The 21036-nt window shown below is 35.6% G+C and overlaps 1 protein-coding gene across 1 annotated transcript in view; it reads left to right on the forward strand.

Moving 5' to 3' along the window:
* Positions 1-497: 497 nt before the first annotated feature.
* Positions 498-21036, forward strand: part of GTF2A1 (general transcription factor IIA subunit 1) — a 30460-nt gene continuing 9921 nt past the window's right edge. The window contains exons 1-5 of the mRNA XM_029951717.1: positions 498-623; positions 4972-5047; positions 6851-6984; positions 9556-9876; positions 15282-15371. Of these exons, the coding sequence (XP_029807577.1) occupies positions 513-623; positions 4972-5047; positions 6851-6984; positions 9556-9876; positions 15282-15371 (732 nt within the window). The 5' untranslated portion in view covers positions 498-512. The remainder of the gene's footprint in view (positions 624-4971; positions 5048-6850; positions 6985-9555; positions 9877-15281; positions 15372-21036) is intronic.

Below are 21036 nucleotides of genomic sequence, written 5' to 3' on the forward strand. Positions count from 1 at the left end.
AATTCCTTTTATACTTATGTGATATTGCCACTATTTCTGATTTATAGTTTTAAAAACATTGTTGGAAGTAACTTAAGATTCTGGCAACTGTTAAATGAGACAAGAGGGCTATGTAGATTTTTTAAAAATACTAGTTATAGTTTTTTTTGAGCTCATTCTTAATGGACTAATAATTCATTCCAACCGTAGTATCATTAGATCAATAAAAGAGTTTATGCTGAGTTAGCAAGACAGGAATAAATTGTGTTAGATAATTTCCAATTTAAGAATGCACAGAGCTGTAGATATATGTAGATATCTCACTACTTCATGTTCCCAAATTCCCTTCTATCTGTATGTGTTGTTACTTAAATCTTTTTTTTAATTGATGTTTTCTAGTATAAGATGCATATATCACAGCTGTTAATTATACTTTATACCATTCTGAGATATCAAATGGGTGAATGCATTTGAATGCAGAAAACAAAACTTTTCACCATTGTATAGAACTCTTAGGATTATGAAACAGCCTCATGGTTCCTTGTTTGCATGTTTGTGTTTTTTCTTTCTTTTTACTAGCTACAGCACCACAAGTTATAGTTCCTGACTCCAAGCTGATACAACATATGAATGCATCAAACATGGTAAGACTCAAAACAGCACTTTGCTTGGCTCTACTTATTCTTTTATTTATTTATTTTTATAGTTTATTGTCAAGTTTGTTTCCATATAACACCCAGTGCTCATCCCAACAAGTGCCCTCCTCCATGCCCATCACTCCTCTTCCCCTCTCCCCATCAGCCCTGTTTGTTCTCAGTATTCAAGATTCTCTCATGGTTTGCCTCCCTCCCTCTCTCCAGCTATTTTCCCCCCTTCCCCTCCTCCATGGTCCTCTGTTAAGTTTCTCTTGTTTCACTTATGAGTGAAAACATACGATATCTGTCCTTCTCTACCTGACTTATTTCACTTAGCATGACACCCTCGAATTCCATCCACGTTGCTACAAATGGCCAGATTTCATTCTTTCTCATTGCCATGTAGTATTCCATTGTATTGATAAACCATGTCTTCTTGATCCATTCATCAGTTGATGGACATTAAGGTCTTTACATGATTTGGCTATTGTTAAAAGTGCCGCTATGAACATTGACCAGGTACATGTGCCTCTGTGCATCAGCACTTCTCTATCCCTTGGGTAAATTTCTAACAGTGCTATTGCTGGGTCATAGGTGAGTTCTATTGTTAATTTTTTGAGGAACTTCCACACTGTTTTTCAGAGTGGCTATACCGGTTTACATTCTCACCAACAGTTTAGGAGGGTGCCTGTTTCTCCACATGATTTGTTCATTTTAGCCGCTCTGATCGGCGTGAGGTGGTATCTCAGTGTCGTTTTGACATGTATTTCCCTGATGATGAGTGATGCTGTGGCTCTACTTATTTTAACTCAAAATTGTGATTATGCCTGGATTTGTTGTGTATTAACAACCTGAAGTTTAGTCAAGATTTGAATAAAATGACTGTTTTATTTAGTTTCCTAAATTTAGTTTAGCAGCTAATCTAAAGTTTAGCTTGATACTTAGATATTGAGGTTCATAAAATTACACAGTTTGATGTTGAAAATACCAAAAGAACAGGGCTTTGTGAGAGCTGTTTCATTTCATGCTATTTTTGAAATACAGGTTTTGAGACCTATTAGACATACTGTGCCAATTATAGTTCTGTTTCAGAAGACCCACTAATTGCAAAAGTCGGGAATGCTAAAAATTATAAGCCTTAAGAATGAAAATGAACTATTTGGATCGTTCAAGATAACTATTTTTAAGATCAAACCTTAAAAAATTTTTGCTCTGACTTAACCATAGCATAGCCTTTTAAGATTTATTACAACTTGTGTATTATTACTTTAAAGTGCATTTTAACCAGTTGAATTTATTCTCCATTAGTCTTTTGATATTTCTAAGGGATATTCACTGGATAGAAGTTCTCATTCTCATATATAGTATTTCCCATCAAATATACTACCATATAACTAAAATTTAAAAAACCTTTTCAGATCCTTAGAGAATCTTTCCCTATGTACTTAGAGCTTTTTTAAATAAAACATTAAAGTCTTATTAGAATAGTTATTCCAGGACTTTCTTATAAATGGCTTTTCTTTGTTCTGTTTATAATTTATAGACTGTTAGTGGTGTCTCAGTTCTAACAGTTCATTCTTAAATTCAGTCACATCTTTTATTTAAAAGTAGGAATCATTTTTAAAAGAAATCTCTTAGCTTAGTGCCAGCAGGAGGTTTTTTTCCCCAGGTAGGTTTTTGTTTTGTTTTTTTTTTTTAATGAAAACAGTATTTTAAAAAATCACTTCTGTTTGGTGAGTGATGAGTAGTGAACCTCAGAGCTCATTTGTGATTGGTAAGCCAGCTAGGAAACAGGGTTCACCTACTAGACAAATGAGTCCTTTTAAATTATACCAGCCTTATAAGTCTATAACTTGACAGAATTACAAATTTGTGTGATAGTGGAAATTACTGGTTTTAAATTCACACACAAAAAATCAAGCATATCTATTTGTACTTCCAGTTAAAGTTGCTGGAATTAATTCTTCATGAAAATCACAAAATTCCAGTCTATCATGGAATCACAAGAGTTTTTATCATTCAAAAATTCCATTTCTGGTCTAAGACCCCCAATTTTTTTTTTAAACCTCCACCCTTAAAAATAAAAATCTCACTGTATGACGTTTATTACAGTTGGTACTGTTGAGACTGTTTCCTAGGAAATAACTTCTGTCATTTTAAAACCAAATTTTGTAGAATCACTTGGAGTAGGTCCATCTGACTTTCTAAGAATTTTAAGTGTTTGCAAGAGAATTTTGAATTAAAACTGTTTAAAGAGACTGGGGCAAAATCAGTAGCCCATCTCTTTTATGTTTTCTACATCTCCTTGATTCTAAAAAAAGCATGTATTTAAACAGATCATAGGTCAGAAATGTAAATCAATAAAATACATTAGCCTATATGTGTATTGTTGTATTTTACTTGGTATTTTCAGTCATTATTTGCCGTGTATATTTTGTATATTCTGAAACATAATCACTGTAGGCTCTTTACAAATAAAAGGTTTTTGAGTTTTGTTTTTTTGCATTATTATTCCCGATTAGAAGATAGCTATTAAAAACAATTTTGGCGGCATTTGGGTGGCTCAGTCAGTTATGTGTCCAACTCTTGGTTTTGGCTCAGGTCCTGATCTCATGGTTTTGTGAGTTTGAACCCCCCGTCAGGTTCTGTGATGACAGTGCAGAGCCTGCTCGGGATTCTCTGTATCCCTCTCTCTCTGTTCCTCCCCCACTTGTGCTATCTCTGTCTTCCTCAAAATAAATAAAGTTAAAAAAAATTTTTTTTAAGTTTTTATTTATTTTTTTTAAAGAATTTTATTTTTAAGCAATCTCCACTGAGCTCTTGGGTCACATGCTCTACTGACTAAGTCAGCCAGGCACCCCAGTTTTGATTTTTTTAATAGTTATGCATGCTTTGGAAATGAGCACATAGAAAAGCTAGGTAATTTAATAAGAATGGAGGATAGTGATAATATATTAGGTAGAAGGCTATTTCAGAGAACTTCTACAAAACAGGGCCAGGGTACTGGAGTAGCTCACTTGGGTAAGCATCCTACTCTTGGTTTTGGCTCAAGCCCCCATTCTGCTCTGTGCTGACAGTACAGAGCCTGCTTGGTATTCATTTTCTCTCGCTCACGCGCGCGCGCTCGCTCTCTCTCGCTCTCTCTCTCTCTCTCTCTCTCTCTCTCTCTCTCTTTCTCTTTCTCTCTCCCTCTCCCCACCCCCCCGCTTATGCACTTTCTTTCTCAAAATAAATACATTTCAAAAATATTAAAACAGGACTTTATACCAAACCAGTTCTCTTTTGTAATATTGCTCTAATGCATTATTCTAATGCTATTTCATGCAAGAATACATCTTCAGTAAATATCGATAATAGATGGTTTGTGTATGTATGGTATGTCACTCCACAAATATTTGTTGGTAGCAACTTGAATGTGCAGAGGTGTGTAGGTGATTATTGTTTGATGTATAGAAACTATAGTTGTCACTTTGTCAGTAGAGGGAGATCTATTAATCTTCTAAATATGAATTATACACCTTTAATATGTCTTCTTTAATGTTTATTTTTGAGAGAGAGAATGAGTAGGAAAAGGGCAGAGAGAGAGGGAGACCGAGAATGCGAAGCAGGCAGCACAGAGCCCAATGTGGGGCTCTAACCCACAAACTGTGAGATCATAACCAAAGCCGAAGTTGGATGCTTAAACGACTGAGCCACCCATGTGCCCCTAGGCCCTTCATATTTCTAAATAATATTTCACAGTAGTAAATGGCTGTTAATGTGTTCTTCAGACTTAGATTATCTTTCATTTGCCTATAGAGACCAGATATATTTTAAATAAAATGCAGAACCTGCATTTCATGAAGAAAACCTGGTAGGGTATAGCTGTATTCTGGGGACATAGTGGGAATTTGAGGCTGTAGGTGTAGAAATTACTTAGGCCTATTAAATGTCAAGAAGTACATTTTCTTTTATAATGTTTATTTTTGAGAGAGAAAGAATGTGCCATGCAAGTGAAAGAGGGGCAGAGAGTGGGAGACAGGATCCAAAGCAGGCTCTGCGCTGACAGTGAAGAGCCTGATGGGGGGCTTGAACCCACAAACCATGAGATGATGACCTGAGCCAAAGTCAGACACTTAACTGACTGAGCCACACAGGTGCTTCATATTATTCTACTTAATTGAAGTACTTAAAGTATTTAGGCTAGGTAGTCTTTATTGTATCATTTTATAAAATGGGATTTAGTCTCATTAGAACTTTATTTTAGCATACACTAAAAAATAAACTTCAAATACTGTTACAATGTGTGAGAGTTAAACTGAGGTACTGTTGTGCCCATATGTGGTTTTGATTTTTTCCTTTGTTTTTTTCTTTTCAGAGCGCTGCTGCTACAGCTGCTACCTTGGCACTCCCTGCAGGCGTGACTCCTGTTCAACAGATATTAACAAATTCAGGTAATCAGGAATAACAGAACCATTATTTATATGTATTACTCAGAAAATTGTACCATTTAGTCTTTGTTTTGGACTCTTTGGGGAAAAAACAATATTTTTTTTTAATGATTTAGCTTATTAGGTTATTAAAATAAGATTGAGTACTATAGCACATTAAATGGTAATTATTGCTGAGGATATAGGAGAGCAGATGAGCTGCTGGAAGCAGCTTGACTCACCAAAGTCAAGAAAACTACTTGCGAGGTAAGGCGGGTTTGCAAGGCCTCCTGCCTTCAGATGGTGACTGATGTCTACCCCTGTCTCAGTTATTTTTGCTTGAGCCCCGACCCTCCCCCACGGCGCCTTGCTGACTGGTATCAGGAGTGACTTGTCTCCGTATTCTGGCCCTGAAATGCTGATTGCACCTTGTGAAGGAACTTATAGGAATTTCTTTTGTGTTTGTGGGAGCAAACATTACATTTCCTGAGAAATCTGTTTTTCTTCCCCTCAAGAAAACAGGTTATTTACCCCTGCTCACAAAGAACTAACTTTTGCCTTTGCTATGCTGAAAACATTGCCTCGTATTTGAATGCTAAGGATACCTTCTTTCCCCGTATGTAAGCATCTAAGTCACCTACCTTAATCACTATTGATAAAGATTATGCATAAGTCCCCCACCAATCTATGTTCTGGGAAATTTTTACATACCAAAGAATTTGTTATCAGAAATCATTGTTTAAGGCAATGGCCACTTCTGTTTTGTACCCCATAAATTTTTTCAATAAATAAAGCTGACTCTCAGGTCAGTGCAGAGATGCCTGCCTGGTGATCAGAAAGAAAACTAAGGCTCTCTCATTCGCTTTTGCTCACACTGTCCATCCTTCAGGGAGTCCTGGACCTGCTGGAGCTGGACTCTGGCAATGAGCTTTTGATCTCTGAATGAGAATCCTATTTATTAAATGAAGTGTGATTATATAGAAATACATGGATTTTTGTTAAATACCTTTAACTTGCCAAATAAGTTGACTCATTTGAACAAATTTGTGATCTCAAACTAAATTCTATAGTGCTCTGTTTTAATAGCATCTTTGCATAGACGGACAAAATTTACTTGGGATTTTTGGCGTATTAATGTTGGAAGAATTTATATGGATTTTAAGTATTCTTTCTGTAATCTTAATTATACAATTTCTTACTATTTGGTTAATAAAATTCTAAATTTGTAAAGAACTTGCTACACATTTTAACATGAAATTGTTGCCTTTTAATTAATTGAAGATTCTCCGTCATCTAAAACAACAAAGAGAGGAGTTCACTTCTGTGAGTATAAGCCAGGCAAACAGGATCGTATGACAGTGATAATTGGTTCAGCAAGCTTTGATTGTTTTTAAGCATTTTGAAACTAAGTACCCTGGTGCTTTGGCTCAAGATGTTAATGAACTGTTAACACTTTGATGTCTTCAAGGCTTTAAATAGAAAAAGTCCTTGAAAACATCTGATCTTACTGCTCTTCCATGACTCCTAACATGTTAGTAAAGATAATTTAAACTTCTAATCAACTCTCATAATCTGTTGTTAAAACTTAGTTCGCAAAGAGTTTTATGAGGATGACAAGTAAGGAAAATAAAACATCTTAAGCAATGTATTTGAACATGGAAGGAAGTGAAGAAGGTAACAGTTGTAATTTACTGTGTATGGGTGACAGACTTTTCTTATTTGAGAATTTCTAGGGCATTTTGGTGGTGTGACATTTACCATGAATTCATTTATTTTGAGATGGTCACTGCTAAAATGGTAACTTGTAATACATATGTTTTGTTTTAGGCCAGCTGCTTCAAGTAGTCAGAGCAGCCAACGGTGCCCAGTATATCTTTCAGCCTCAGCAGTCAGTGGTTCTGCAACAACAAGTTATACCACAAATGCAGCCTGGTGGGGTACAAGCTCCTGTTATACAACAGGTAACAGAGGCCTAAGTTAACGGTCACCATGGGGTTCTGTTTTCTTTTTCTGGATGAATTCTCTAGGTGGTTCCCTTTTTCCCATGGCTTTGTCTCTATGAAGGCTTAGACTATTCTCTAGTCCTATCATTCTAAATTCCTCCTGTATACCTCACAGCTTAACTTATATTCAGTAGGTTTAAGACTAAGTTGTCGTTATCCTTTCTTACCTTTCATCATCCCTATGAACATGCTTTTCATTCAGTCAATGGCACCACTCTCCATTCAGCCTCCAAACCTCCCCAACTTATCTGGCATTCATTAAACAAATATTTTCTGTGTGGCTATGTATCAGGGTCTTTGCAAGGGACTAGAGATTTAAGAGTGAACAGGGTAGACATGAAGCTTTCATGAAGCGTATGCATTTTCTGGAAGTGGGTGTGGAGTATGGGATCTTCCCTTTCCTTTACCTTTAATATTCAAGATATCACAGAGTACTACCAATTCTTAATAGCTCCTTTTTTTCAGACTGCAGTTTTAACATGTTTGCAGTTCCTTAATATGTTTGAAACTAGTTTTCTTTTCTCAGACTCTTGTCATTTCCTTAGTTCATGCTTTAATTTCTCACTTAAAATACTTCTCAATACCACATATATATATATATGCTATATACTATGTATAAAATGTGAGCATGTATGTATATATACATATATACACCATACATATATATAGACACACATGTATACGCATTATAATACTATAATATCATCCTCCTAGTTGATTTCACTGACTCTAGTCGGTGCTCTCCTAATCTGTTACTCTGTATTTATAGTTATTTTTCTAAAAATCTTAAAATCTTTTAATGATTTTCCATTGCCTATTGGAAAATCTAAACTCCTCAGCATGGTTCACAGATCTTCAGGGTTTTTTGGATCTTGTTTTTTGTTCTCTTCAGGTTTATTTCTTGCCATGCTTCCAGTTGTTGTTAAATATTTATATCCACTTGTGTGCTGAGTGTTAAATTCTTTTATTACAAGGACAAAGAAGAAACAAATGGTTATTTTCTTGAAGAACTTATGTACTTTAAAAAAGAGACCCATAAATACATAATGTTTATATAATAGTATGATCATAGAGGTGAGATCAGAGAAGCATTAATCCAGTTGATTTATAGCTTTCCAGATTTTCTCTTGCTATTACTTTTGGGTTTCACTATTCTTCTACTAGCAACTCCCTCCACTGCCCCCTACCTGCCTAAACCAAACGACCAACCGACCGGAAAAGCCTGGCTCATCTTCCAAGCACAAATGAACTCAAGTATTAACCAATTAGGAATGCTTTTCTGAGCATACCTTGTCCCTCAAGCTGAATTTAATATTCCTGTGTTTTCATAACACCATATCATATTTCTGTTACACCTTCTTTTTTTTTTTCTTTAAAGTTTATTTACTTAGAGTGCACAAGCAGGGGAGAGGCAGAGAGAAGCGGGGGAGAGAGAGAGAGTCCCAAGCAGGCTCTGCACTGTCAGCATGGAGCCTGACACAGGGCTCAAACTCCGAAATCAAGAGTTGGATGCTCAACCAACTGAGCCACCCAGACACCCTTATACCGTCTATCTTTTTGAGTTGTTTTATTGCTTTGCCTATGCACCATTCATCTGTAAGCTTCTTAAGAAAAATACTGTCTTATTTTTCGTTCCTTGAACCTAAAGGCAAGTAATTGTCATTTTTTATTTATCACTAGGCAGTCTCTGCTTTTATTTATTAAGAAGTGTAATTTTATTTTACTTGTATGTTTATTATAAAAGGTATAATTAATATTTGTTGATACGTTCTTTTTGATTTGTGGTTTACCTTAGAATTCCAGAGGCAGAAGCTGAAAGGAACTTGAGAAATTGTCTGATCTGGTGTGGTTGCATGGTTAGAATAAGCTGGGAGCTTTCAATGACTTGATTTCATCAGACCAGTTAAATTAGAATAGGAGTGGGGCGTAAGTACCAGTATTTTTAAGATACCAGGTGGTTGTAATTTGCAGCCAGGGTAGAGAACCATTGATCCTAGTATAACAGTGAAATGACAGAAGCCAAGGGAGGTTAAGTGACATGCCTCTGCTATATCTCCATCTGGGATCTTAGACAAAACTAGGACCTAAGACTTCACATTTTCAGTGCAGTGTTCTCCACAGGGAGGCAGCGTAACATAATAATTAGAGCAGAGTCAGAAAGTCTAGGTTAAAATTTTGCCTTTTAGTGACTGGAAGGTTGGTAAGTTACTATACCTGTCCATATACCAAGTAAATAATCTTATATATAATTCTTAGTCTAGAATCTTTCGTATACATAGCTAGTGCTCAATAAATGAAAGTTATTTTCGGATAATCTTTTTTCCTTCAGAAATTTGAATGGTAAAATGGAAGTGGATCAGCATACTAACTAGTTAAACATTCCTTTTATGCTTTGTTAGTTTTAACCATGTGAGATATGGTCAATTTTGGTGATTCTTCAGCTTTTAGGCCTATTTCTGTGTAACACATAATGAAACTGAGCTACTTGGTCCTCTGTCTAGTTTCTAAGGTGGGTTTCTTTTGCCTTAGGTACTGGCCCCTCTTCCTGGAGGGATTTCACCACAGACGGGTGTCATCATTCAGCCGCAGCAAATCTTATTTACTGGAAATAAGACTCAAGTGATACCTACAACAGTGGCTGCAGCGACACCAGCACAGGCACAGATAACTGCAACAGGCCAGCAGCAACCACAGGCCCAGCCTGCTCAGCCACAAGCTCCATTGGTGTTACAGGTTGATGGGACTGGTGATACATCATCTGAAGAAGATGAAGATGAAGAAGAAGACTATGATGATGACGAGGAGGAAGACAAAGAGAAAGATGGAGCTGAGGATGGGCAGGTAGAAGAAGTAAGTTTGTAGTAAAAGCCTTGAAATGAGAAACTACGCAACCATTTCTTTTACCTGGTGCCAAACTGATGAATTATATTCTGTTTTTTTCAGAGGCTGTTAAGGTATTACACACTATAGGATTTTAATATAAAGTTTTTTTAACCTAATAAGGGTTTTAGGTTATTCTGGTTGTGTTTATCTTCATGAAGTATTGTTTCATATAGCTGGTAATAAAAAATAAATGTATATCAAATTGAGTTGTACTTATAAAGGGGGTGGAGACAGTGCAACTAATTCTAATTTTCTGGCCTATGCATTCTCGATGTGGTTTAAACATACAGTTAATTTTTGCTTCAGTAATTAGAAAGGCATGGCAACATTTAGGAAGAGAGGAAGCTTGAGGAAAAAGCTGAATGTGATAGATGTATTCATAATTTCCTTTTGGTTGTATTCCATACCAGTTCCTTACATTACTTTGTCTACTCTTAGTGTCCATCATGAGTTAAAGTATTTTTTTCTTACTCTTACTTCATTTATATATTTGTTTTTCTTAGTGTTGCATAGTTACTGGTGTTCAAGGTGATGTTTGTCTTAACCAGTTTTCGTTGTTACTGCTTTCTGCAACCTAAGATATAAATTTTGCTTATGTTAGTACAAAATTCTTTAAATTATCTAATGCTTTTAAAAAAATATTTTAAGATTGAAACATCCTTGTGTTCACATCAGTTAAAAATAATCCCATAATTTATTAAAGTCCCGAGTGCTTCGCCCCAATCCCTATTCACTTCCCTCTGTCATGAGAGTAACCATGAAGTTTGTGTTTATCATTAACTTGCCTTTACATTTTATCATCTGTATTTATATTTCTAAATAGCATGTTGTTTAGTTTTGAATGCCCATTTATAACATAAATGAAGTTATTCTGTATTCTTCTGCTTGTTGACTTTTTTCCCCTCAAGGGGGTATTTCTGAGGTTCATCTAAGTTGTTGCATATACTTATAATTATTTTCACTATTAAATATACCATAGCTTATTTATCCATTTCTGGTTTGATGGGTTCTTTCTGTTGTTTACTGTTATAAAATATTTTGGAGTGTATCTTCTGAGGACACATGCATGACTTTACATGTTACACCTAACCATTGACTTACTGGGTTCTAAGGCATGCACATCTTCAACTTTACAATAAAATGCCAGATTGTACTAATGTCTTCACTGATACTTGATATTGTCAGGCTTCTTAATTTTTGCCAGTATGGTAGTTAGAAGGTGGTGTTACCTTTTGGTTTTAATTTGCATTTCCTTGATTAGTGATGATATTTATCATCTTTGATCTTTTCATGTTTTCTCAATCAACAATTAAATATTAAAAATGGCAGCTTTTCTTACCTCATTGGCTAAACCTTCCAGAACAATATAGCTTAGCAATAGCAGGCACCCTTATCTTGGTTTTTTTTTTTTTTTTGAAGTTTGTTTACTTATTTTGAGAGAGCACGTGTGTGCAAGCAAGGGAGGAATAGAGAGGGGGGGGGAGAGAGAATCCCAAGCAGGCTCCACACTCCCATGCAGGATTCAGTCTCAGGACCCTGCAGTCATGACCTGAGCTGAAATAAAGAGCCTAATCAAGAGACACTCAACCCACTGAGTCACCCAGATGCCCTTCCCTTATCTTCTTCTTAGTCTTTAAAAGAACCCTTTCTATGATTCACTATTTAGTATAATGTTTACCCTAGGCTTTTTATTGATATCTTTTTTCTGGTTAAGGAAGTCCTATTCAAATTAAGAGCTTTGCTTTGTTTTTTTAAATCATAAATGAGGATTGAATTTTGTCAAACACTTTCTGCAACTATTAGGTCATCATACAATTTCTTATCCTTCATCTGTTATTTATAACTAATTGCATTAATTAGTTTTCTACATGTAAACCAATTTTGTATTCCTGGGATAGCACAGTTTGATCAGTCTGTATTCCCCTTTTTATGAATTGCTGAATTCACTTTGTTCAGGATTTTCATGTATATATTCATGAATGATAGATACTGTGATTTCCTGTTCTCATACTCTTCTTACTAGGTTTTCAGGTTTAGAATAGCCTTATAAAAGGAATTCTGGCAAGTATTCCATCTTCCTTGGATTTTTATTTTTAAGATTTTACTTAATTCTTCTGTGAATATTTGTTAAAGTATGCTGTTAAAAATATCTGATTCTAGTACTGTCTTTACTCTGTTAAAGTGTCTGTTTCTTTTTGAGACTGAATAAGTTATATTTTCCTAGGATTATATATTTAAATGTTTAATTGGCATAAAGTTAATGATAATCTTTTTTAATGCCAGAATCATATATAGCCATTTCCTTTTTATTAATATTCTCATTTCTGTTGTTATTTGTACCTTCTTGCTCTTTTTTTCTTGTTCAGTTTTGCCAGAGGCATATGGATCTCATTTATGTTTTTTAAGAATCAACTTTTAGCTTTATTCTCGCTAGTGTGTTTTTTCCTATTTCATTAATTTTTGTTCTGACTTAAATGTTTTATTTGTAAAGAATATGATCTATGTGATGTATGCATCCTTTGAAATAGATTGGGACTTGCTTTATGTGGTCACTGTTTGCATATGCTTCTGTATGTTTGAAAAGACTATTTTCTGCAGTTTGGTTGTCTTTTGTATATACTATTAGAATTAGATTGTTAATCATTTTCTTTGGATATTCTACTTCACTGGTATATCTACAGTAAGATATATCTACCTTAATGATTCTTTTATGTGTTTACACCGTCATTGATTACTGAGTGAGAAATGTTTAGATATACTATGATGGTGGGCTTGTTTTGTTATCATTATGCATTTTTATAATTTGAACTTAAAAATGGATGTATATAAGCTTAAGTTTGTGTTTTCCAATGAATTGAACCATTTATGATTATATAGTTTCCTGCTTTATCTCCAGTTAATTTTGTTTTCCCATATACTCTGTTTTGTTTGATATTAATAGAGCCCATATCAGCTTTTTCAGTTAGAATTTGCCTGGTATAGCTCTATTCATTCTTTTACTTTCACATTTTGTTGGATACCTAAGTTTTAAGTGTGTCCTTTTTTATGTGGAATACTGCTATGTATACTGTCATGTTACAAAATTTTTACTAGGCCACGACTGTTCAATACGAAAGAATGTTCTTATTCTACAAACTTAGCAACCAGATATCCATCCACATACAGAACAGTGAGGTTGGACCCGTATCTCACACCATATATAAGATTAGCTCATATTGGATCAAAGACATAAATGTCAGAGCTGAAACTATAAAACTCTTAGAAGAAAATAGGATAGAAGCTTCACAATGCTGGATTTGTTAATAGTTTTCTTAGGACACCAAAAGCACAAGGAATTTAAAAAAAGAAAAGCATGGACCTCATAGATTAAAAACTTATATGTCTAAGGATTATTATATCCAAACAGTGAAAAGATAGCCTACAAAATAGGAGAAATCACATATCTGATAAGAGCTTAATATCCAGAATAGAGAGCTTTAAAGTTCAGCAACAAACAAACAACTCTATTCCAAAATGAGCAAAGAACTTAATAAACATTTCTCCAAAGAGCATATACAGATAGCCAATAAGCAGGTAAAAAAATGCTCAACATTACTGGTTATTACAGAAATAGATATATTACAGCCACAGAGAGATACCACTTTGTTTACTGGGATGGCTGTAATCACAAAAGAAAAAAGGGAGACAGATCCGGGCATGTCTGGGTGGCTCAGTTGGTTAAGCATTCGACTCTTGACTTTGGCTCAGGTCATGATCTCACAGCTGTGAGATCAAGCCCTGCGTCGATTCTCTACCCCTCTCTCTGCTCATCCCCTGCTCGTGTGCACTCTCACCAAAAAAAAAGAAAAAAGAGGGAGAGAAAGACAAATACTGGTGGGGATGTAGAGAAATTGGATTTCTTTTGCATTCTTGGTGGGGATGCAAAATAGTATAGCTGCTGTGGAAAGTAAGTTTGGTGGTTCCTCAAAATGTTAAGCATAAAAATATATGCTTATGTATAAGCAATTCTCTTAAGTATATATATATATGAGAATTGAAAACAGGTATTCAAACAAAACCTTGTATGTGAATGTTCAAAACTGTTTATATTATCCAAAAGAATACAAGTAACCCAGCTATCTAGTAACTGATGGATGAACAAATTAAAATATGGTTTGTCCATATAATGAAGTATTACTTAGCCATGAAAGGGAGCAAAGTACTGGTTTATGCTATAACATGAATGAACCTCACACATTTTAGTTAAAGAAGCCATACTACAGGTTATATGTGTATATTATATGTTTCCATTTATATGAGATATCCAGAGAGGTAAATATATAGTGACAGAAAGCAATAAGTTGGGGGCTGGGAAGAGGAGGTGGAAATGGGGAGTGACTGCTTACTGGTAAAGATGATGAAATTATTCTGAAATTAGTGGTGATAATAGCACACATTATGAATGTATTAAGTATGACTGGTTGTACACTTTAAATAGGTAAAATGGTGAATTTTATGTTATGTGAATTTTACCTCAATAAGTTTTTACATTTACATTGGTGATCTCTATTTTAAATAAAAGAATATATATACATACATATGTATGTGAGGTGTAGACCTAGTTATAGGGCTGGACTTAATAGCATCTTGATTATTTTCCTTTCCACTTTAATTTTTTACTGTCTTTTTCTCTGTGAATTAAAAATCTGGGTTATATATTTTATCTTTTCAAATAAGTGAGATCAAATTTAACATCTTTGGTCATTTTATGCTCCAATTAGATGTGGGTCTTTAATTCTTTAGCGGACTGAGATCTCTTCCCACCCTCCCACAGGTACCCTTTTCATCTGAATGCCTTAGGTAATTATACTACAAGCCTCCACCATTACCCTCAGAATGGTAGACATGCTAATATTATAAACAGTCTTAGTCCTCAATGTTGTGTAGACAAGCCAGACTCCTAGCCTGTCTTACAGCCCTTTTTTCCTCCAACTTCACCGTTGTCTTTCCCTTTTACTCTGCTGCTTCTGGTGGTACATAGTGCCATTATCTCATTAAACCTTGATATTTTCTTAGGTCCCCTTCTAGGCATTTTAGACAGCTGTTGAAGAGAATAATCTTGTGCTATTCTGAAAGAATGAAGGAAAAATAAAACCTCTTTTCAGACTTTATATAGCTTAACTACTTTAATTTAATTCTTGATTTCCTGCTGTAATTTCAGTAACACTGGCAAAGTCTTAACGCAGCTGATTAACAATATGTTTTTTGTGTATGTGTATATACTTCTATCTGACCCTTCATTCTCAAAGAACATTAAAGTCCTTGTATATTAGAAGGGCGTTTTTCTAGTAACCCATGAAGTGTAAATAAATGCCCTTCTTTCTTATTTGTAGGAGCCCCTCAACAGTGAAGATGATGTTAGTGATGAGGAAGGACAAGAACTCTTTGATACAGAAAATGTTGTTGTATGCCAATATGATAAGGTAAGGATTTTATCAGATTACTAACATTTTTTCTGTTAGGATTTCTTCCCTAAATATCTTTTCTACCTCATTCAAACATTTTGGCAGCTAATTGATGCCTCTTATATTTAGTACAAGTGGTGAATGAAAACATTGTTATAGTTGATTATTTTAATAAAATGAGAAATTATTGTAGCTTTACATTTGAAAAATGTTTCATTTTTTTTTCTCTCTTTTAAGTATTTATTTTTGAGAGAGAGACAGTAAGAGCATGAGCTGGGGAGGGGGCAGAGAGAGAGGGAGACACAGAATCTGAAGCAGGCTCCATGCTCTGAGCTGTCAGCACAGAGCCTGATGTGGGGCTTGAACTCATGAACTGTGAGATCATGACCCGAACTGAATTCAGACGCTTAACGGACTGAGCCACCCAGGTAAATCAGGAGGGGGGGCGCCTGGGTGCTCAGTTGGTTAAGTGTCTGACTTCAGCTCAGGTTATGGTCTCACAGTTTGTGGGTTTGAGCCCTGCATCGGGCTCTGTGCTGACAGCTCAGAGCCTAGAGCCTGCTTCAGATTCTGTGTCTCCCCCTCTCTCTCTCTGCCCCTCCCCTGATCATACAGCCTCTCTCTGTCTCTCAGAAATTAATAAAATGTTAAAAAAAATTTTTTTTGAAATCATGAGGAGAGGTAGGTGTTTTTCAAGTCTTTCAACTTTAGGGTTGTCCTTTAACATTAATAACCTAGTGGAATAACCCCATTTCCCCTTTTGCTTCAACTACCTCAATACTAAAAGGCTTTAGTTATTCTGTCCCCCTTTTTTTTTATTACTAAGGACAGAACTGGAGCAATAAACTTAACAAATAGATGTGTTTTTACTAAAAATCATTTTTAAAAAGTATTTAGTTTTGCTTTATTTTGGTAGCATTAGGTATTTTTAAACTAGGCATCTGAGAATTAGTTATTGAGTCTTTGTTTTCCTAATTCTTCAAAAGGATATACCATCTAAGTATCATTATTATAGTTATAGGCATTATTATTGAGATTTTGTTACTTATTGAAACATTTAATTTGGAATAAAATTGTTTGCTGATTATAATCATTAAATTTATGATAAATTACAACTTCTATTGCATTTATAATTTAATTTCAGCAATGGTCTTTACAAAATGATGAAAACCCTAACAGAAGAAATTGAGTTTTTGTTTGTGAGCACTACTCATTCATTAAATAAATACTAAGTATCTACATGTGTCAGACACTGGAGTTGTAACCATGATCATGCAAAATTTGTGTTCTGCATGAATTTCCTTTACAAATGATGAAAATCTTAAATTTGTATTGCTTCTGTAGAAACGAATCTTCTAACTAGCCATGCTTATTGCATATAAGCAGCCATGTTTATTGCAAACAGAACTATAGGGAAATGTCAAAACAATGAATCTTAACATTTTGTAATGAAAAGGTAAAGTCAAGCCAGTTACTTACCAGAGAGATTACAGAATAAAGTCAGTGAGGCCATTGATACAGAATTATTAGAGCATCTACTCTTGTACTGTGTGACTTTCGGATGAGCATTCTTAAAACCTTACACTAAAGATATTATAATAAATGTAATTTCTTGTTATTTTTATGTAGAGGAAGAGTATTAAGGTTAAATTAGATACCAATAAACCTTTATTGTCAGGAAATTTGAAAGGAACCTCCTACAGTCCCGAACATAATTTCTTTTTTTTAATGTTTGTTTATTTCTGAGAGAGAGAGATTTAAGCATGCAAGCAAGATAGGAGCAGAGAGAGAGGGAGACACACAATCCCAAGCATGTCCTCTGCTGTCAGCGCAGAGCCTCACGTGGGGCTCAAACTCATGAACCATGAGATCAAGACCTGAGCTGAAATCAAAAGTCAGTTGCTTAACTGATGGAGCCACCCAGGCTTCCCCAGAACACAATTTCATGATGACAAGAGATCAGATTTGTCAGGCAAGGGTAACCTTTATTTTAGCTAGATTGAAGAATATACTTCTTAGTATTTTCATATTAGAAGAATGGTTGTATTCTCCTTTGTTATATATTGAACTATAATGTTTGGAATGTTCAAATTGATTTGTTTTGCTCCTAAAGACATTTTAATGTTTTCAAACAGAAACTTAATATAGCTTTAAGTAGTATGTTGAATGATTAAATAATTGTAAATTTACAGAGATCTAATTTTTAGAATCAAATGAGTTCTGGAAGCCTTGGCTTGATATTTTAGTCAATAATAAAGAATGATGTTCTATGAATTGGTTAAAATAGGGTTGGATATAGTTAGAGCAACTTGTATTTTAGGATTTTATTTTTGAAGTCTAACTTTAGAATTTCAATGAGTGAATTTTAGAATAAGTTACATTACTATAGATAGAATAATGAAGTTTATGTTGTCAAATCAAAATCATGAGGCAGAGTTCTCTCGTATTATAAATAGATAAAGACTGATGGCATTAGGTGTTGAGGCTTCAGCTTTATTTATTGGTAATTTTACTTAATATGTTTGAAGTGTTGAGTGTATGGATTATTATTTGATCCTGAAACTTTTCACATTTGGTTTTTGCATGTTGTCTTACAGCGGAATGCAATCTGTTTCTTTACTTGTCTGGGCAATTTCTTTTTCTGGGCCACTCATTACATTCTTGTTTATGTATTCCCATTGTCTTTCAGGTTGTAGTCACTCAGTTCATGCTGGAAATAAATTTGTATACCCATTTTTGGATAGTTACTACATTCTCTATAAGAGTAGTAAAGAAAAGAGGAGACAGAGTTCTTTTCATTCAACAAATAGACCAGGGGACTGTGCTAGGAAGTTATTCACATTAGTGAACAAAATAAAACTGTTCCTGCCATTAGGAAGTTTAGTCAAGGGAGACAGATGCTAAAACTTAATAATAAATTACTATGGTATGTTAGAAGCTGATAATTGGTATGAATAATTGTTAGGAAAGGGACAGGTTACAGTTTTAAAAAGGCTAGTCTTAATTGATCTTTTGAGAAAATGACATTTGAACAAGACTTGATGAGAATTAGGGTGCCTGGGCAGCTCAATTGATTAAGTTTCTGACTCTTGTCTCAGGCTCAGGTCATGATTTTAAGGTTCATGGGATCAAGCCCCATGGAGTGCAGAACCTGTTTGAGATTTTCTCTCTCTGTATGCCCATCCACTGCTCACTTTCCCTCTTGCAAAATAAATAAATAAACTTAAAAGAAAAAGCCTCTTGAAAAGAGTTAACTTGGGGCACCTGGGTGGCTCAGTCGGTTAAGCATCCGACTTTGGCTCAGGTCATGATCTCACAGTTTGTGGGTTCGAGTCCTGCATTGGGCTCTGTGCTGACAGCTAGCTCAAAGCCTGGAGCCTGCTTCAGATTCTCTCTCACTCTCTCTCTGCCCCTCCCCTGCCCATGCTCAGTATCGCTCTCTCAAAAAATAAACATTAAAAAATTGATTAAAAAAAAGAGAGAGAGAGTTAGCCATGTCCTCATATGGTAACAGAGCCTGCCTGTTGTGAGTGAGTGGTGGCACAAAGGCCAGAATGGTTGGACTGGGGTTAGAAGGGAAGGGATATAGTAGTAGATTAAGTCAGAGGTAAGTGGGAGCAGGTGGTGTGGAACTTACCAAGGATATGGGTTCTTAAGTGTGAATTGGGAAGTTACTGGAAGGTTTCAAATAGATGTAGTTATCACTTACATTTTAATTGTAAAAAGATTACTTTGCTTTTTTTTATTGAGAGTAGATTGTGCAGAGGAAGCAGAGGTTGAAACAAGGAGACTAACAGAAAGATATTGTAATAACACGTGAGAGACAATGGTGATTCAGGCTTGGGGGATAGTATTGGAAGTGGTGAGAAGCAGCTGGATCTTAGATATGTTTTGAAGGAAGAGACAGCAGGATTTTCTCTTCCTGGCTATGTGGTAGAAACGAAAAAGAGGAATCAAGAATGATTCCAAGATTTTTTGATGAGGACCCAGAAGGAAGAATGGAAATGCCATCAACTCAGATGAGAAAGACTGAAGATGGAGCAGGTTTGGGAGAAGAGAGTAATTGGTTTTTTTAAATTTATTTTTGAGAGAGAGAGAGAGAGAGAGAGACAGCGCGAGCAGGGGAGGGTCAGAGAGAGAGGGAGACACAGAATCCAAACACAGGCTCCAGGCTCTGAGCTGTCAGTACAGAGCCTGATGCAGGGCTCAAACCCATGAACCATGAGATCATGACCTGAGCCGAAGCCGGACGCTTAACTGACTGAGCCACTCAGGCACCCCTACATAGTGTATTTTTAGACCAGACCTATTAGACCACTTAATGTAAGAGTTTCTGCCCAGTCTACAGTTTTAATTTTATTTTGCTCTATTTTCTTGTATAAGTAAGAAAAACTTGATAAATATTAAATGTGCATATAGTTTAACTCAGTGATCTAGAGGGAAAGTACGATAGCAGTTTTCAAATACATGTGAGATACATGTACACACACGCGCGCGCGTGCGCGCACACACACACACACACACACACACACACACACACATATATATATATATATTTTTTTTTTTTTAATTAAGTCCCAGAAGGTAGAGCTAGGATCAATATGTGGAAGTTTGGAGGAAGCAGATTTCAGTAGGGGGTAAAATATGAAAGAGAGCAGGTCCAGAATGAAATTACATAATTTGCAATTCTTTGACCCCCCCACCTCAACCCCCCAATTCCAATCCTACTTAAGCAGACAGTGAACAGTAGGTTGCAAGAATATGCCATGGAAATGTTTGCATTGGGAAGTTAGACCATGGACTTTTAGGTATGAGTTCTCAGAAAATATCTGTACATAGTAAACTTTTCTGGATAATTATATGAAATGACCTGATTTAGTAAAAAGTGTGTTGGACCAGAACTTGAGAATCATCTTTGTCACTCACTATCAATATTATATCCCTGGTCAACTCACTGAACCTCTCCAGAAATGATTTCCTCTTTTGAAAATGAAAGCCTAACTTACTCGATTTTGAAGTCCTTTTAAACTAGAGAATAGGGAGAACGATGGGTCTTTCTTGAAAGATGTACAGCATGAACTGAAAATTGAAAAATGTATGGGACTTACTGGGAAAAGCAAGAAAGGTATTTCAGTTGATTAAATTTTGTAACTCCTTTTTCTCCTTAAATCCACGAATTGCAAACAACTAAAAACTATAAATGAAAGTAAAGGTGGAAATGCCCAAGGTCTGGCCCAGTTTGAGCACTGCCATTCCCCATTTGGCTTAATTGTAGGTGTACATAGTTTTTGAAATCTGTAAGTAATTGGGTGTATTTGTTAAATATTGCCATGTATACGGTTCCATGTTAGGGCTTGAGAAAACTATAAGGAATTTTACTTTGATAGGAGACAATTCATTTATAACTGTACATACTTAGAAATGATACTAGAAATGTGTTTGGGAATGCCACTGAAAATTAACAATTAGACTACTTTTAGGAGCACCTCGTGGCTCATTCAGTTATGCATCTGACTCTTGATTTCAGCTCAGGTCATGATCTCATGATTCATGAGATTAAGCCCTGCATAGGGCTCTGTGCTGACAGTGCAGAGCCTGCCTGGGGTATTCTCATATTCCCTTCCTCCCTCCCTCTCTCCCTCTCCCTCTCCCTCCCCCTCTCCCCCTCTCCCCCTCTCCCCCT

Source organism: Suricata suricatta, chromosome 9 (assembly GCF_006229205.1).
Source record: "Suricata suricatta isolate VVHF042 chromosome 9, meerkat_22Aug2017_6uvM2_HiC, whole genome shotgun sequence".
NCBI lineage: Eukaryota > Metazoa > Chordata > Mammalia > Carnivora > Herpestidae > Suricata > Suricata suricatta.